Source organism: Cloeon dipterum, chromosome 4, assembly GCF_949628265.1.
Source record: "Cloeon dipterum chromosome 4, ieCloDipt1.1, whole genome shotgun sequence".
NCBI classification, from domain to species: Eukaryota; Metazoa; Arthropoda; class Insecta; order Ephemeroptera; family Baetidae; genus Cloeon; species Cloeon dipterum.
Genome location: NC_088789.1, coordinates 20,668,824 through 20,687,203, shown reverse-complemented (window position 1 = coordinate 20,687,203; position 18,380 = coordinate 20,668,824). Strand labels below are relative to the sequence as shown.

General features: G+C 39.4%; 3 protein-coding genes across 5 annotated transcripts in view; all 3 read left to right on the top strand.

Moving 5' to 3' along the window:
• Positions 1–8: 8 nt before the first annotated feature.
• CPSF1 (cleavage and polyadenylation specificity factor subunit 1) lies at positions 9–6,994 on the top strand. Its single transcript, XM_065488045.1, has 20 exons — positions 9–177; positions 236–450; positions 502–854; positions 909–1,159; positions 1,213–1,394; positions 1,451–1,640; positions 1,702–1,808; positions 1,858–2,292; positions 2,987–3,196; positions 3,264–3,505; positions 3,560–3,949; positions 3,999–4,269; positions 4,717–4,902; positions 4,957–5,205; positions 5,257–5,409; positions 5,468–5,644; positions 6,179–6,311; positions 6,371–6,514; positions 6,572–6,701; positions 6,754–6,994. Exons 1-20 carry the CDS (start codon positions 9–11, stop codon positions 6,938–6,940), a joined length of 4,374 nt encoding a protein of 1,457 aa, XP_065344117.1. The 3' UTR covers positions 6,941–6,994.
• Positions 6,995–7,346: 352 nt separating this feature from the next.
• On the top strand, positions 7,347–12,110 carry LOC135944731 (uncharacterized). 2 transcript variants are annotated; one of them, XM_065491881.1, is made up of 4 exons: positions 7,347–7,478; positions 8,880–9,019; positions 9,110–9,777; positions 10,182–12,110. In XM_065491881.1, the coding sequence occupies exons 1-4, from the start codon at positions 7,447–7,449 to the stop codon at positions 11,151–11,153; spliced, it is 1,812 nt and encodes a 603-aa protein (XP_065347953.1). In that variant the 5' UTR covers positions 7,347–7,446; the 3' UTR covers positions 11,154–12,110. The 2 variants fall into 2 exon arrangements, with proteins under 2 accessions (XP_065347953.1, XP_065347954.1); XM_065491882.1 differs by having other exon boundaries at positions 7,433–7,564.
• A 286-nt stretch (positions 12,111–12,396) lies between these two features.
• The window catches only part of chas (chascon), a 51,126-nt gene continuing 45,142 nt past the window's right edge, over positions 12,397–18,380 (top strand). Inside the window, exon 1 of one of the 2 annotated variants that reach the window (XM_065491878.1) lies at positions 12,397–12,665. The gene's annotated coding sequence lies outside the window, so the exon portion shown is untranslated. The remainder of the gene's footprint in view (positions 12,666–18,380) is intronic. The other variant, XM_065491879.1, reaches the window with a different exon arrangement.

The window sequence follows — 18,380 nt, the reverse complement described above, 5'->3', positions numbered from 1 at the left end:
AAAGAAACATGTTTTCTCTGTGCAAGCAAACGCACCCTCCCACAGCGGTGGAACATTCAGTTTGCTGTAACTTCTTTAATCGCAATGAAAAGTCGCTGGTCGTTGCCGGCGCGAACGTGCTCAGAGTCTTTCGACTGCTCCCAGACATCGACCATAAAAAGAAAGACAAATATGGGGGTGAGATTGAATAAAAATTGCTGTGGCGAACATCTTATTCGGTTTTGTAAATTCGCAGAAAACCGACCTCCGAAAATGAAGCTGGAGTGTCTAGCCAGCTACACCTTGTGGGGGAACGTTGTCTCTTTATCCAGTGCAACACTAGCTGGGTCTGCAAGGGATGCCCTGCTGATCAGTTTCAAAGAAGCTAAACTCTCTCTGGTTGAGTACGACCCAGACAAAAATGATCTCCGCACCTTATCCCTTCACTACTTTGAGGACGATGACATGAGGGTTTGCGTTTTAATTGAATCAATTTGCCATTTCAACAATTTTGTTCTCTAGGGTGGCTGGACGCAGATGGAACAAAGGTTGCCCGCCATCAGGGTCGATCCTGAGAACAGATGTGCGGTTATGCTTGGGTATGGGCGAAAACTCATCATCTTGCCATTCCGCAAAGAGCTGTCTCCTGAGGACTCCGAGTTGATGCAACCTTCAAGCAATGCTGATGTAAAGCCGATGTCTCAGCACTTAAACAACTCTGCAAACGCATCAAAGTCGCCTGTGCTTGCTTCATATTCGATTGCATTGAAGGACTTAGACGAAAAAATGGACAACGTAATTGATGTCCAATTTTTGCATGGCTACTATGAGCCAACCATCCTCATTCTCTTTGAGCCCATCAAAACATTCGCAGGGTAAGGTTAATTTCAATTTGCGCTAGATAATATTAACAATAATTTGGTTTTCAGTCGATTGGCTGTAAGGAAAGACACTGTCAGCATGGTTGCTGTCTCTTTGAGTCTCAACACTCGCGTCCACCCAACCATTTGGTCCATTTCTGGGCTGCCACACGACTGTTTGCAAGCAGTGCCCGTCATGAAGCCCCTTGGAGGCACTCTCATTTTGGCTACAAACTCGCTTCTCTACCTCAACCAGAGCGTTCCCCCGTACGGAGTTGCAGTCAATTCCGTTGCTGACACCTCAACCAATTTTCTATTGAGTAAGCTCGCCATCTTTAATAACCGCCTGGATATTAATATTGTTGATTTTCAGAGAATCAAGGTTCACTTAATCTGAGCTTAGACTGCGCCCAGGCTTGTTTCATCGCGAATGACAAGCTAGTCGTCTCGCTACACGGTGGCGAGCTGTATGTTGTATCCCTCCTAGCAGACAGTATGCGAAGTGTGAGAGGTTTCCACTTCGAGCGAGCAGCAGCTAGTGTGCTGACAACTTGTGTAATTTAAATCAGTTTCCCCTTGAGTGCGTTCAATGAAATCCATTCCTTTGACAGATTACCTTGTGCGAGGACAATTACCTGTTCCTTGGATCACGGCTGGGCAACTCCCTGCTTCTCCGATACACTATGAAAGATGAGGTTGCCTTGAATGGCCACGATGAAGAGGAGGAAGTTACTATTTTAGATGATAAGCAAGATGATTCTGAGCCGCCCTCAAAAAAGAAAAAGCATTTGGACAATTTAGGTAAAAATTAAACTGCCTTAGCTGTTCAATACAAGGAAATTAATTTTGATAATAATTTCAGGCGATTGCATGGCGACTAACGTAGCTGAATTAAAAGATCCTGAAGAACTTGAGGTGTACGGAAAGGAGGACAAGGCCTCGGTGCAGATCACATCTTTTTCCTTTGAGGTGCGCATTGAATAAATTTACTGGAATTGTATAAAATCTCCTTCTCCAGGTGTGTGACAGCTTGCTGAACATTGGGCCATGCGGGAACATCTCCATTGGCGAGCCTGCATTCCTCTCGGAAGAATTTTCGACCACTGTCAACGCTGACCTTGAACTGTTGACCACCGCAGGTCATGGCAAGAATGGTGCTTTGTGCGTGTTGCAACGTTCAGTGCGTCCGCAGGTAGTGACCACCTTCGAGTTGCCTGGCGTGTCAGACATGTGGACAGTTGCTGCTCCTGGCAAGACAAATGCGCCCCTTGAAGATGGTGTCGATGACGTCGAAGCGGGCCCAATGCACGCGTTTCTCGTGCTGTCCCGCACTGACAGCTCGATAGTGCTGCAAACTGGACACGAAATCAATGAGGTGGACAGCTCAGGATTTAGCACACAAGGTCCAACCGTCTATGCGGGAAATTTGGGCAACAACAAATACATTGTTCAGGTATGTTGAGAGAGTTTTGTTCTTGAAATGGAAAATATATTGAAGGGGACTAAATTGCATACTGGATAGGGGATGGCGTGGATCAAGGATTTTTGCTTGAATATTGTTTTTTTTGGCTTAGTAATTCTATCTCTTTCGATGGTTGAAAATTGAGACTGCTCTAGAGTGTAGGTTTCAGGGTTTTACAAAAGGGCTGACAATTGATTGAAAGACTGTTTAGTTTTTTTTACCAAAATTTTCCCTAAATAGCCGCACGCACAATTTTTTGCAAACGGGGCAAACGGGTAAAATTAGAAAACCCCATTTTTGACATTAAAATTGGTAATGTTAATATATTTTTATAAAATTCAGAATTTTTTAGACATCATTGGCGTTCTCAGATGTTTTCCAGAATTTACCAGCTCAATGTTTATTTTTATTGTGGCTAAAAATAAACAGGATATTGAAAATTGCTTTAAAATTTAGGCATGATATATTTTTCACTGGCCAGAAATTCTAGAAAAATGAATTTTTGTGGATCCGGGTAGATTTTGTATTGATGATAAAAAAAACTAATGAGGCGTGACAGTACCAAAACAGCTGTTTTCCATTGTGAAAATCTTCAAAATTAATATCTTTTGCCACCAATCTTTTATTTTAGTACATTAAAGTGAAATTTAATCAATTTGTAATGTTTAGTCAAAATTTTGTTTAGGTTTGCCAAATGGGAGTTCGTCTTCTCCTTGGAGTGGACCTGCTGCAACACATTCCCTTGGACTTGGGCTCTCCAGTTGTGCATGCATCATGTGCAGACCCTTATGTGGTGTTGTTGTGTTGTGACGGACAAGTTGTGCTTCTCACTCTCAAGGAGGCTCGGCAGCCATCATTGACACGTCTTGCAGTATCAAAGCTTTCGATTGCCTATGTAAGTCATTCCAATGAAAAAGCACAAACTGAGGTTTGGTTAATTAACAAATTTTATCTTTACAAAGCGTCCGCAAGTGACAGCACTTTGTGCGTATCGAGATGTGAGCGGGCTTTTTTGTGGAGCAGTGCCATACGCTGAAATCGACGATGAGCCAGACCAGCCTGATGTAGAGGCACCTATATTTGAAGCAAAGAAAGAATTAGACGACGAAGATGAGCTTCTCTATGGCGATTCAGATATGCCAATAGTGATGCAGCCACCGGCTCCAGAGCCGGAGCAGGATGCACCCAAGAAAAATACCCTTTGGTATAATTTTAAATAATATCAACCATATATTTTTTATCTAACTTATATCAACAGGTGGCAAAAGTACCTGTCAGAAACCAAGGCTTCCTTCTGGCTGCTGATGACCAGGGAAAACGGCACGTTGGAAATCTACTCTCTTCCGGATTGCAAGTTGTGTTTCTTGTCTAAGCACGTTTCGTCTGGGCCCAAAGTGCTTGTGGACAATTTGGAAGTGGTTCCTGTTGCGTCAAATTCGTCGTCAGCAAGTTCTGAAGCCCCAACTCCAATCGTCCGCGAGCTGCTGGTGGCTCCGCTGGGACATTTGGGCTCCAGGCCGCTCTTAATGATACGTCTGGATGAAGAGCTTTTACTCTACCAGGCGTTCTACTATGCCAAAGGACATCCAATGCCCATTCGCTTTAGCAAGATGAATCACAACGTATACCTCAGGGAGCGAAAGCCAAAGTGAGTTTAAACTTCACTCTTCTGGTCATTTATCAATAATATTCTCCAGATCAAAGAAGAAACAGGCTGCTGAGACTCAGGCAGAGACATCTGAGATGAGCGTAATGTCACCAGAACCGGTCAACTGCCAACTGCGGTACTTCCGAAACATTGCCAGCTACAACGGGGTCCTTGTGTGCGGTGTTTCACCCCACTGGATCTTCCTGACCTCCAGGGGTGAGCTCAGGGCACACCCAATGCACATAGACGGACCCATTCCTTGCTTTGCGCCCTTCCACAATGTCAACTGCTCACAAGGCTTCCTCTACTTCAACAACAAGGTATACATTATGCAAATAAATTTTAATAACGAAGCGTGTTTAGAATATAATGTTAGTTAGGAAAAATTATCCATGAGAAACAATTATACTAAAAATTTGTCTCCAACGCTCAGCTTTGTGTCTTTTCGAATCCTTGGTCTCTAATTTCCAGCGGCCTTTGGTTTCGTTTTCGCTGTTTAGAAAATGGTAAAAATATAAGTTGTGTGTCGCAGGAAATTCTAACACAGCCTAATTTTGGAAATAAATTTTTAAGATACTTTGCAAGTAAAATATAGTAATAAATTAAATTAGTCTGCGTTTAATTATGTTTACATCAGCCTGAACTTAATGTATATTCAGAGCATTAATTTTTTAAATCCCATATTGAGAAAATAAAGCCACGTTAAATTAAAAATATGTATTCCCAAATTACTTTGAGTGACATTAATTAATTCGTTCAATTTTCAGTCTGAGTTGCGGATTTGCGTTTTGCCAACACACCTTTCATACGACGCACCGTGGCCGTGCAGAAAGGTGCCTCTGCGTTGCACAGCGCATTTCGTAGCCTACCATTTGGAGAGTAAAACCTACTGCGTTGTGACAAGCATCTCTGAGCCCTCAAGCCAGATTTTCAAGTTCAACGGGGAAGACAAGGTAATTTAAATCACGCATAAATTTTATTAACTCTAAAATCTGATCATTTTACAGGAATTGGTGTCTGAAAAGAGGAGCGAGAGATTCCCATTGCCGTCGGTGCCCAGATTCAGTTTGCTGCTTTTCTCTCCTGTTTCATGGGAGGTTATACCTAACACGAAAACGGAACTGGACGAATGGGAGCACGTTTCATGCTTGAAAAACGTGCGACTCGCGGACGAAGGCACACACTCAGGGCTCAAAGGCTTCGTGGCGATCGGAACGAATTATAACTACGGCGAAGACATCACCAGCAGAGGAAGGGTTTGTGGTTAAAACTTCGTTGGAGACCTTTTCTGATTTATTTTCTCGCAGATTTTAATATTCGATATAATTGAGGTCGTGCCAGAGCCAGGTCAGCCGCTTACCAAAAACAGGTTCAAGTCGCTGTACTCTAAGGAGCAGAAAGGTCCGGTTACTGCAATTACACATTGTAGTGGGTTTTTGGTGTCGGCAGTGGGCCAAAAGGTTTGTACAACTGATAAATTTGTGGTTGAACGCAGTATGAACCTAATTCTTCACACAGATTTACATTTGGCAAATGAAGGACAATGACCTTGTTGGCATCGCCTTCATAGACACGCAAATATACATCCATCAAATGTTCTGCATCAACAGCCTCATTCTGGTAGCTGACGTGTACAAATCAATATCACTGCTCCGTTTCCAGGAGGAGTACCGAACGCTCTCGCTTGTCAGCAAGGTAAGGCTGAGCTGAAAGAGAAACTAATAGTACATATTTTATGTTTTCCTGTTTAGTGAAATTATTGAAATCATTAATTAACTAACGAGTTAAGAGATACCACCAGGGGGAAATTTTGGATTCAATAGAGTTTGCGTGATGTTGTTATAAAGCTTCAAAGACTAAAAATGGTTATGTGTATATCATGGGAATTGTTTCAAATTCTAATTTTAAAGCGAATTTGGATTAAACTGGGATATTTAATTGAATCAACCGGTTCTTAATTTTTTTATTTTCCACAAAAGTCCATAGACTTTAAACTTTATCGGGAAATTTGCCAAAAGCTCATTTAACGGTTCAAAATATCGGTTTCAAACTTCCTTTTTGGGCCAATTTCTTAAAAACTCTAAAATTTGTAAAAATCATCTAATCAACAATAATTTCACATCAGGAAAGGCTTCACGAAGTATTCAATGATTTCACAAAAAACTCTATATAATGAACCATAAGAGTTTCCTCTAATAAAACATTTTAAAACGATTCAATTTTACGCAGGACTTCAGACCGGCTGAAGTGTACTCAACTGAGTTCTTGATCGACAACTCTCAAATGGGCTTCCTCATTTCTGACCGTCAGAAAAATATAGTTTTATACATGTATCAACCTGAGTCGAGAGACAGCTTTGGAGGTACTTGTGCTTTTTAAGTTGTCAAATCCAGATTATTTATGTCACGATACATGTTCCAGGCCAGCGTTTGATTCGAAGAGGAGACTACCACTTGGGGCAGCATATCAATTCATTCTTCAGGGTCAGATGCCGGTGGCAGCCTGACAACTCAGCTGAGCGGAAACTTCCTGCTGCTTCGGAGAAGCGACACTTGTCCATGTTTGGTATGAATACTTCTTAAACCTGAAAAAAAGGAAGCTAAATTAATTAATCTCTCGCAGCAACACTTGATGGTGGACTGGGCTACGTTCTTCCACTTCCTGAGAAAACGTACCGGCGGCTGTTAATGCTGCAAAATGTTATGGTCAATCACATGCAGCATGTCGCGGGACTCAATCCTAAAGCGTTCAGGTATTTTATTAGTGATGCATATGAATTTAGTGATGCTTAAGTTTTGGCTTAGGACCTTCCGGAATACAACCAAAGTGCTAGGGAATGCTGCGAGAGGCATGGTAGACGGGGAACTGGTCTGGCAGTATTGGCATCTACCCATTGGAGAGAAATGGGACGTTGCGAAGAAAATAGGCACAAAAGTGGACGATATCCTGGACGATATGATTGACATTGAAAGACTTGTTGCACAGTTTTAAAAATTGTGAAAATCATTTTAATATCTAACAATAAAGTTAAAGTATTTCGCAAAACTTGTTATTTAATAAATTATGATGTTGATTTGTTTAAATTCTAAATTAAGTTTTAAGGTTGAATTGCCAAAGTGTTCATTTTAATTTGTTACCATGTCCTCCCTGAGATATGAAATTTAAAAAAGGCGGATCCAAGTAATTTTAAAGCTCAAAACTTCAGTTTTTAAAGAGATCAAAATTTTCTGCTTCTATTTTTAAAAATAATTTAAAAGATTTTCTCTAAATTCCCTGTTTTAAATATTTTTACTGCTGGCTGTACGCTGCCCTGAACTGAAAGTTGAAAGGATCCTTCCAATACTAATGAGTCAAAATACTGGTTTCTTCCCCTCTCTTGAAACCTAGGGGGCGTACCCCGAGTTTTAGACGGTACAAGCTCAAGCATCAAACACGAAGAAGAGGTTCTCATTTATTGTTAGATCTAAAATCATTGCAGCGAATCAGTGGTACCAAAAATGTATTACGCTGGCGTCATAGAATCCAGAAGGTACTATTACTATTGCCGAGGAAGGGATATAGGATACGCGCAGACGGCGTCTACCTAGCTTGTTTCACTACTTCTTGTTTTTTAAGGTGCGCATGAGACTTGAGAGTGAGAGTATAAAAAATATGTGATTACGGATTATCTTACCTCTCATGGTAACATAATTTTGGCACGAATAAATGGAATAAATATACTTGTCTTATAACAGCGCATTGATGAACAAGGGAACTTTGCTTGTTTCAGATAGGTAATAATGAACAGAGGGGGTAAACATTTCTTATGTTTCTTCCTAATTTATTTTCTACAATTTTGAGAAAGCGTGTGTGGGTATCCGCTGGTACCACAAATATCGAGCCTCACTTAGAGCAGGAAACGCGATAACCGCGTATCAGGCTTATTCAAAGTTCCCAAGTTCATTCATAATGAGATACACAAAAAATACTGCCATACATGCGTTTTAAAAGGCATTAATCATAAACTATATATAGTAAATTAAGTTTGTTAGCGATAAGATTGATTTTTTATTGGGTAATAAGAGGTAATCCACCAGAGGTCATTAATATTGATTCTGTAGAACAAAAAAAGTATTGAAAAAGAACTTAGCGAGGCTTAAATTTTTTAAATCAAAATAGCTTTTTTACGATTTAATATATTTTTAAAAAATTCTGAACAAATTTTAAAACAGATTTTTAGAGAAAATTTAATTTCTTCCTTCAACAACAGGAGATTACTTTCTAAAATATTTTCTGAACTATTCTTAAAATGTGCAACATTCTGCAACCTCTTGCTTTAACGTGTAAAATTAACTTACATTTGATATAATAAATTGAACACATCGTCATGCTTTTTACATTTTGGAAAAAAAATTAAATATAAGTTTCACATAATCCTGTATCCAAACCATTATCGGCACAGGCTAGTGCTATAGTTGTTTGATAAGAAGTACAAAAATCCAGTTTAATCGTTTTTATTTATTTTGATTCAAAATGACAAAACTAACTATACATATATATATATATATATATATATATATATATATATATATATATATATATATATATTATATAATATGTTAAATGTTTAATTTATTATCAACCACTTACCTTTTGCTTACGTCGCTCAATGTTGGCTAGGGTCTAGGATTCTACGCTATCACTCCCAGCACTCGCTATACTTTGTACTTGTAGCACAAATTTAGGTTAATTATATATTATATTACTTCGGTTTGTGATCTATATCAGATTCAGACGAAAAACAAACATTGTTATCTAGAGACTTAAATTACTTAGTCAATGATAACAATTTCTCTCGCAAGAGAAATTAATTGAAGAGAGAGAAAAAAATCCAAAAAGTCTATTAATAACACTCAAACGATTACTAATTTTAATTTTTGGTGTATTGCAGGCTAGAAGCTGAAAATTTGAGTGAAATTGGCAGCCGAAATAGGAGACTCTTGGAACGGAAGTCCTTGAAAAAACTGTGTCTCTTGTCCGCCTTTCAAGATGCAAGTCGGTCAATTCTCAACTTAACAGACGAAAAATTGTGTAAGTAAAATTTTAAGCAACTAAAAAGTGTTAAAAAGACGAGGCCACGATTTATGAAAATGAAATTTTACTAAATGAATTTTATTACAGCACCTGCACTTCGAGCGGAACTGCTGATCCACCTAACCATGCAAGCTATAGAGCAGTCGCATTTCGCGCTAAGAAAAGTCTATTTTGATGAAGCTGCCAAGCACCTATCAAATCCAGACAAAATAGACTCCAGTAAGGATTTTTTCTCCCGATTGCCCGAGCTGCACAATGAAGCTATTGAGAGCAGCGAACCTATGCACAAGGCGAAACTATTGACCATACTGAATCACTTGTTGGATGGCTCAGTCAGAATTTTCGACTTCCAAGTGTTTCCCCAATCCCATGAAGAGAGCGAAATGCAGATTTGGAGGATGCTCAGAGAAAAATGCACCGGCTTAGAGCGAGTGAGTGACTCGCGGTGGTCGGCAGAAGAATGTTTTAGACTGAGCGAAACGTCATTATTTGATTTATCAAGACCTAGTCTGAAAACTGTCCTGCCTTTCATTACTGGCATGGAGAACTTGCTCCATCTAGACTTGCTGCGATATGTCGTGACCATGGACGAGGAAATGGAGCTCATCGCACGTCACCTGCCAAACCTGCAAACTCTGTGCCTCACTCTGCAGAGGACGAGCTTTGACCTCATGGCCAGCCTATTCAAACTGCAGAATTTGGAAGTGCTGAAGTTTTCATGGCTCATCAACTCTGACCTTTTTGACGTCAGCAAAGTAAGTCTTTAAAACAAAGCAGAAAATTACTGCTAATTAAGATAGGAAAGTGAATAATAACAAGGAGAGTACACCTATTGGTAAAAAAAATTTTCCCTACAATAAAACAAGTTTGGAAATTTTCAATTTTTTGCTCTTTTCGAATTATGAACGTTCCAATTTTAAATTTTGTGGACTTGCAACAGCTGAAAAGCACCGTTTAATAGAAACTAATGAGTATTATTATTAAAGACTTGAACAAGTACAGAAGAACAAACGTAATTTGTGCCAGTTAGGCTGATTTCCAAGTCTAATGAAGGGGGAAGTCGCACTGTCTAATTATTTCTACGCACAAAAACCCTACTTGCGGATTGTGAAAATTGATGATATGTGGTCTGATGGGTCAATTTTTCTTTTCATTGCAGATAAAATTTGCCCAGTCGCAACTTGTGAATGAATGCTTGTTGCACCTCCCACGACTACGAATCTGCTGCACAGACAATTCGCACTTGACACTCGCGTCTGGTTTTCATGAGATCCACTTTCTTTACCAACCGATGAAAACACTGCCTCTCGAGTATCTCCGCTTGTCTAAAGTTGCATTCCCCTTTGAACTGACACCATGTTTGTGGAACTTGTGGATTGAAAACACTCGCGAATACGACTTTGCGAAGTGTCCTCCCGTCGATACGCTGTACCTGATTCATAATAGCTGTTTGGTCGACCACTTGGCCTTGAACACTTTTGGTGATTGGCTGCATGAGCTCTTTATCAACAGTCGCACCAACGAATTCGACCCTTTCGACCTCTTCATGACGTGTACCCAGCTGCGGAAAGCTGTTTTCCAGTTTAAGACTCGCATTATTCCTGAGGCGAACGAGGGAATGTCAGAGGCAGCTCGGTACTTGGACGACAGAAGCGGAATATTCAAGGCTAATCCTCCCCAGCACCCCCAAAACGACAGCAGAGTGTTTCTGTCCTTCTTTCAGCACCTGCGTTATTTTTTTTACCAACACGAAAGTTCCAAGTTGTCTTCTGAGTTCGTGACGCATGTTTTGCAGGCTCCGAAACTGGAATATTTTTTAGTCTACGATGATCTTTTGCTTCAGCCCGAAGACCTGCTTTTGCTGACTCGACTTTTGACCGAGAGGAAAATCCTCCAAGAGCTCCAACATTTTGAATTCGGTTGGAAAAGCCGTGAGCATTGTGACATTTTCGAAAAGTTCCTAGCTCAACTTCCTGTTTACGCTCCCAAATTGAAATTTCTGAAATGCCGGGTGTCCGAAGAAATGTTCAATCAATTATATTATTCGGTCCTGCCGTTACTAAAGATTCCGAACTTTTTCTACAACATCCCCTTGAAATTTGATTCAGACATGGAGAATTTGGATGGGTAGAGAACTTATACATCGATTTTTTGATTTATATAATAATTTTTTAACACAAATTGAATATACAAATTCCAAACTGAAAATTCGCGGGCAATAATTTAATTTAGAGCTCAATTTTTTTTATCAAATATTCTTCAGGATTACAAGAAGAATTTTAAGCAATAGCGTTTACTGGACGGACAAATGTATTTCAAGAATCAAAATATATACTATAGGGAGTTTGGCGTAGATTTTTCTTTGCATGCGTCAGCTCAAATGCGTAATTTTGTGATGGTTGTTGTATTACAGAGGGAAATTGTGATTGATCGGATCTCATCTAAATTTTTTCATTTAGAATCATTTAACTTTTAAAATTAATCGATTTGATACAGGGCAAAAACTAAAAATTAGGATAAATGGTGATCAATTTTTTACTCTCCAATGAGCATCAATTTAGGTCAAAATTCAATTTTCGCCAAATTTATTTAAAACTTACAGCGCTTGATGCCATATTTTTTTGGTTGATTTCGATTCACCTCGTCGAGATCTATCGAACTGTGAATTACAATTTTTAAGGAAACTCGTAACTGTGAAATAAAGTAAGATTTCAAGTAGGGAGACAGTCCTCGCCATTTGAAAAGTATGATAACTTTGCAGCTACTTTTTTAAAATATGTACGATGCGATAATATACTACCTAGACTAGTTCAATTTTGGCTTTGACTAACCTTATATGGATAGGTTTTTGCATTGGCAACAGGGATTTTCCTTGCTTTGCAATATCAATCCTATATTAAGCGTATTTTATTCCTGTATTTTCCGTAATATTTTTTTATTTTGTTAAATCCAGCCATAATTTTTGCTCTTTTGAAAGTTGTTATTAGCTACTATTATCTTTAAGTGAAAATTGCTTCCTACAATACTTGACGGCCATGTATCGAACCTGAGTCAATTATCAATTAATAAAGAAAACAACGTCGCAACAAATTCATTTCACAATTTATTTATCAATCCTGTCCCGTTTAAAAGAGAAGATGCTAATTTGACACATTATTTGCGCCGCCTCCACCTTTGTATAAGCGTCGATGACGTCAGTCTTCGGCGGACGCGTCATCCTCACCCAGTATGCAAATAAAAGGTACACATACAAACGAAAATGTTGCTCAAATCGTGCCAGCAAAATAATGGTGCGCTTGTCACACATACACACACAAATCAGGCGGCGCAAGGTGCTGACAGGAGCGAGGAAATAATAATCGTCCCGCTGCTGGAATGCTGGAAATAGTTTAGGAAAGCCGCGTGGGTTGTTTTGTTGACTTGTGCAACCTTGGTGCCCTCTCCCCGCTTGCGGCCTCCCGCCTGCCCTGCTGCTGCTGGACCACGTGCTCCGTTGGCTGCTGCGGAGGAGCGCTTTCCAGGGCAAACAGTCGCTTTTTGTCGCTAGTGCCTCGTCCATCCACTGTTTTTGCCCCATGGGATTTTTCTAGCCGGTGCCACACGCACAGCCGCAATCAGGACTGAAGGAGATATATAATTCCAGGTTAGCTAATGACTTAATTTTGTTACTATATATACGATCATTTGAATGAGGATTATAGTTAAAGAAAAAAATTAAGTTTAAAACTTAAGGTGTGAAACAGATAAGTATATTATTTATTTATTTATATTATTACTGCGCTGTTATAAATATTTTTTTTATAAATTTCTCTACGTTATGTAATAATTTTATTTATTTATTTAAAAAGCCTGTTTAGAGGTTAATTTCCTTCGTTTTGGCTCTTGTAAGACAGTAATAAAAAACTGTTGGCATGGTTACATGCTCCCATTTTGCTGGCTAAATGCCAGAAATTAACAGCAATTCTTTCCCTGGATAAACTAATTGATTTCTCTGCTCCACCCTCATTCACATCATCCTCATCAATGAATCGCTATTTTTTATTGACGAATAAAATTTAAAATTCCATTTTTTGCGGGCTGGATTTGCGAGACTCGTTTGCACAGAGGAAAAGTGAAGCAACCAACACAACAGAGAGTGACTTACGCACGACCTTATATTTGCTTGATCGAGCTCTGTTGCCTTTTAAGGGCGGCGCTCGGGAAAACGAGCGGCCGCTGCTCCGTTTTGGAAACTTGATTTTGCTTTAAAGAGAACGAAAGGCGTTTTCAAAACAAGGCGGATCCAGACGCACTTTTCCACTTTCGCCACCGTTCGATGGGAAATGATGACAATTGTGCGGCATTGTCGAGTGAGAAAAATCTTCGTCGCCTCTATGATCAGGGTCAGCTGGACGTATAAGGAGCTGAGCGCCTCTCAGGGTCTCTCTGGCGGCATAAGGTGCCAATTTCTTTTCCACGAACCGAGGTTTTGCAAACAAACATTGACATTCATGCCTTTACCCTCGATATTTAGCGCCGAGCGAAAGAGGTTTTTGATCCGTATTTGGCGAGTTGGCGGCTGCAGGCACACGTAGGTGCAGGCAGAGACGCTGGGGCTGGGTGCGTCGCCTTCTGCTCCGCGAGCGCGGCAGCAGGTTCACTCTCTGATCTCATAATCAGGGTCTTCGTGGGTGTTGCTCAGGGTAAGCAGACTAATAGGGAAAATTCCTTGGCGCAGCGGTTATTTTCGTCTCCATATAAGTCACGCACAAACAACGTGTAAACACATTAATTCTCGTTGAAGCATGATGCGCACCTGTGCAATTACGTCATTTGCATTTTTTTGCAAGAGACGAGAAATTTCATCCGAACAATAATTTTAATTTTGAAAGATTCGAAGCTGCCCTTATTGGGCTCAAGGCTTTCGCGAGTGGGCTTTTCTGATCGTGTCACTTTTGAAATCCAACCAAAACCCACGCGGAATTGACCAACTACACACGTACGTTCCATTAGGAAAGTACATATTAAACCCTCGCTTGCCTTACTTTTCCTGATCGTGTGTGTTGCAAAATGTAGAACACTTGCTCGTATTCCTCAAAGCCGCGGCTGGCACTCGTTCAAAAAGCCACTCTCGTCAATGCCTTTCAATCAAAATCTTATTTCCTCCAGCTCGAGGCTTCATTTTCGTCAAGTGCCCTTGTGATTTGCATATTATTTAAATGAATTTATTTTTTGCCGGCTATGCAAGCACGTGATATATTGATGATGGTAATAAATTACTTATGGCTCACTTAAATGAGGTAATGGGGCCTCGCTGGTTAATCGGCGAAGCTGCGTTTTAGGATTAGGAAATCTAGTTTTGGTCAATGTAATGCGTGAGGTGCTAAAAAATTGATTAATTTGCAGGGTGTCGGCTCAAACACGTTTTTTGTAGATGAAAAAATGACTTTTTGAACCCGGAGATAAATCGGATTATCTTTTTTAATTGTGCAGCCGCAGAGAGCTGCCTTGAATTCTTTTGTCATTAAAATATCTTAGAATAAAAACAATTTAAATTTTAGCAGATTCACGTCTGTTATTTTTTTTTTTAATTTCCTTTATTAATTTTGAAAATTTGGATCAGAACCGTTCTTGGAATTCTTACGACGCTCACCATGTCAAAAATGTCCTTTCCGCAAGAATGTATTGCAGGATCTTCACATTAGAGAGGATCGATACTGCAAAATCCTGGAAAGTCCTTACACGAATGCTTCAAATAATCCATTAATTATTTTAGTTGAAGCCAAAATTGATATATTGTATATTGCACTATAATTTTTTTTTAATTGTTTAAGTTAAAATTGTAAGGACTGTCTCCCTACTTGAAATCTTAATTTATTTCACAACAATGAATTTTCCCAAAATGTACCATACACTGTTTAATACGTAGATCTCGACGAGAGGAATAAAAATCTGCCAAAAAATATAGTCATTAAGTGTTGTAAATTTTGGAGAAAATTGGCAAAATTTGAGCAAGGTTCTCTTTTGATTCATGAAAGTTGTAGATCTACTGCTTAAGAAATTTTATATTGTAGCCCTTTATCAATCCACTATAATTTAATATATATCCTGATACCATTTTGCTTGTTTCTATTAAATCTCATGATCTGCTGTAGCATAAATAGCACACACTTCAAAACGCTGTATTCGCTCTACTCATAAATTGTTGCTCTCCTGCTGGCTCGCCCTACAATCCACCTGCAAGAAGTGCCAAAGTTATCCCACTGCGGAGAGCAAAGCCGCAAAGTTCGCAGCATGGGGCTGATCTTAATTTTACCGTTCGCTTTTTGTGCCTCCTCCAGCCGAGATTTATATACGCGAGACGTTATATATTCTATTCATTAGCGCGGCGGCCAGCATTAATTTCCTGTTAGCACCCTTCATCAATCACCTGCACAAGAAGTCTTTTTAATGAAACGGGCGAATTTGTGATGAAAACTTGTTTGTCATCTGACTGGCTGAACTACTCGGCCTCATACAAACATAATTTGCCCATAAACGATTAGTGCCTGCACACTGAAACAGGCTGCGATAAATCAAAACCCACATTTCCTCCGGTTTGTTTCCATATGCGTGCACTAAAATTGATCTCTACTCAGAGAGCGCCATAAATTTATTAGGGCTCCGTTTTCAGGTGATCATCTCCTGAATAACTTACCTTTATGGTTCGCCTTTCAGACTCCGCCCAAAAACAGAAAAACTTTCGCTGCGGACGACGTTTAAACTTTAATTAATTGGAATGAATTCCCTTTTAGTACCGAAAAATTGTAGTACCGATTTATGATTTATTTCTCTGCATTATTCGTGCATTTATAAACTCGAAAGAGGATGTGTACGATGAAAATTTTATTACGCCCTTTTAGCATTTCGATGGGGAATCACGAATCGAATTGAAAATCACACCCTTTTATTGTTTCCAGCATTCCACAAACGAATAAAACATAAATGCGCCGCTCTCAGGGCGTGCCATACAATGCTGCAGCTTTTATTGCATCTCTGAAACAATGAGCCGTACAAAAGGCAACGCACACAAACATCACGACGAGTACCTTGGCGCAGAAAAATCGCTGAGAAGGCCGATAAGAGCCAGTTTTCCTGTTTAAATTTCCTGTCAAACAGTTGATTGCAAAATGCTTCTTTTAAAAATCTTTTTACGAAGAAAGAAGATAAAAAAATCCCACCGCTGACAAGTTTGTGGAAACGTGTAATCTGCTGGACCGGTCACGATCGTGTAGCGCGTTTATTAATTAAAAAGGAGGATTGCGGCAGCGAAATTAATATGGAAACGCTGTCAACTTCTAATGGGATCTCTTATCTCCTTGGCCTTTTACAAAAATTATTAATCTCTGTTCGGCGTCGAAGTGTCAAAGATCCCTCTTCTGTGCTAATAAGTGATGATAGAGCGGTAGTCTCTTAAAATTGTTTCCTATAATTTTCAGCTATTTGAAGAAAGTAATTTTAAAAATTTTATGGTTTTTACCAACAAAAAAGTATATTGGGCAACCCAACGATTGTCTCCATTTATTTTAATTAAATTGATAATCTCTTCTGGATTTTAAAATTAGTGAAATTAATGTTAAATTGATCAAAGTGGTACAAAAATTAATTTTCAATCTGAAATCTAATATTTTGGGTGAGGGGTGATTTACCTGTCATCATGAAACACATTTAAAGTGGATTGATATATACAGGGCATCAATTGAATATTAATAAATTTTGTGCTATAAGAAGTTGTTCAAAAATTGAACGTGCTACCTACGTCAGTTTTGGCTTTAACTAAATCCTTAGGAATTAGCTTGCGCAATAATATATGGCAACAAGGATTTCCGAAGGTTCTGCAATACAAATCCTCCTTAAACAAGAAGATTTCGAGCTGCAGATTTAAGCAAAATCCTCCATAGATCCTTCTACCGAGCTTTTTAAATTAATAGTCTCATCTATCGAGTCATGTACGCAATCGAAATTATTGAGCATTATCCATGTTTTCTAAATTATCTGAAAATGCAGTTTATTTGCTGACAATGAGGATAGAACCATTTTAAAATAAAAAATGAACATTTCTAAATTTGCATTTTGTTAGGACTCGATAAAACTGTCATTTTTATTTTCCATTGTTTCAAGTTGTGCTACAATGGAATTATTGAAGCTGCACGCATTGGAATGACTCAATTTGAAAAAATTCAAAGAAATACTTTGCAAATAATAAAAGGTCACCACTGCTGTACTTATATTTATGTCCTCCGCGGCACAACCAACAAATTAATATTCTATCTTGGCGTAGAGCAGCAGGCAATCAAAACGTCCCTCTAACAATGAGAGGAGTCACTAGACGAAGGTGGCACCTGCGTGTTTCGCAACCCGCGGGGCGACCTTGCATGTTCGCAGTGCCAACCGGCGCCTCGAAGCCCTTTTCCCGTCGCACCCCTCGCCCCAGGCCGCCTTTTTGCGTCCTTTTCGTCGGAAAGTTGGGCTTGCGAAACGGTCCTGAGTCACCTGAGCCTCGTCTGCGTCGCGACCGGAGCAAAGGTCGAGCAGATGTTTCCACGCGGGTGACGCAACAATTCATAATAAGGAGCCGATCGCAGCGGCCTTCCTGCGTCTCTGCAAGCAAACGAACGAACCAAACACTTTCTCCGCGCCATGCTCAGAGACCAATAACACACACAACATACACACGCGATTCTCGAGAATTCGTGCCGTGCTCTCGATGTCCATGCCAGCGAAATCTATGTGCTGGGAAAATATGTTGTGAGTTTGGTTCATTTTAGCAGCAACCTGCGTGAAATGAACTTTCTGAATGATTAAACACCTGCACCTTATCATTAGAGGCCAGTGGAATTCGGCAATGGACAATTAAGATTTCTCTCCGGGTGCGTCTAAATTGCACCACTTCCTGGATTTAATTGTAGACCTCTTTAGCACCTTGTTAATAAGTGCCCGTATTATTCTTCCATAACTTTCATAGCGCAATCGAATGCATTATTTTATTAGAAAAGCGTGACGCAATTTTTTAAAACCACCGGGCCAGCTTTCATGTTCATTGACTATTTTGCTCTAGATACGATCTCTAAATCAGAATTTTACAGATATATATAATCAGATATAATTTACAGAGCAAAGAAAATTTTTCAATCAACTAAAATTCCCAAGCAAATTTAAAAACTCGTACATACCTATTTTATATAATATAAATTTAATCTTAAAGTAATTTAATTGCTACTTCCTAAGTTCATCAGTGAAAAATTCCGAGAATACCGCATTAGATCAGATAAGCAGGAGCAATTTCTCATCTGTCCAGACTGCGTTGAAAGAGATAAACTGCTAAAGATTCGCTTTTTCT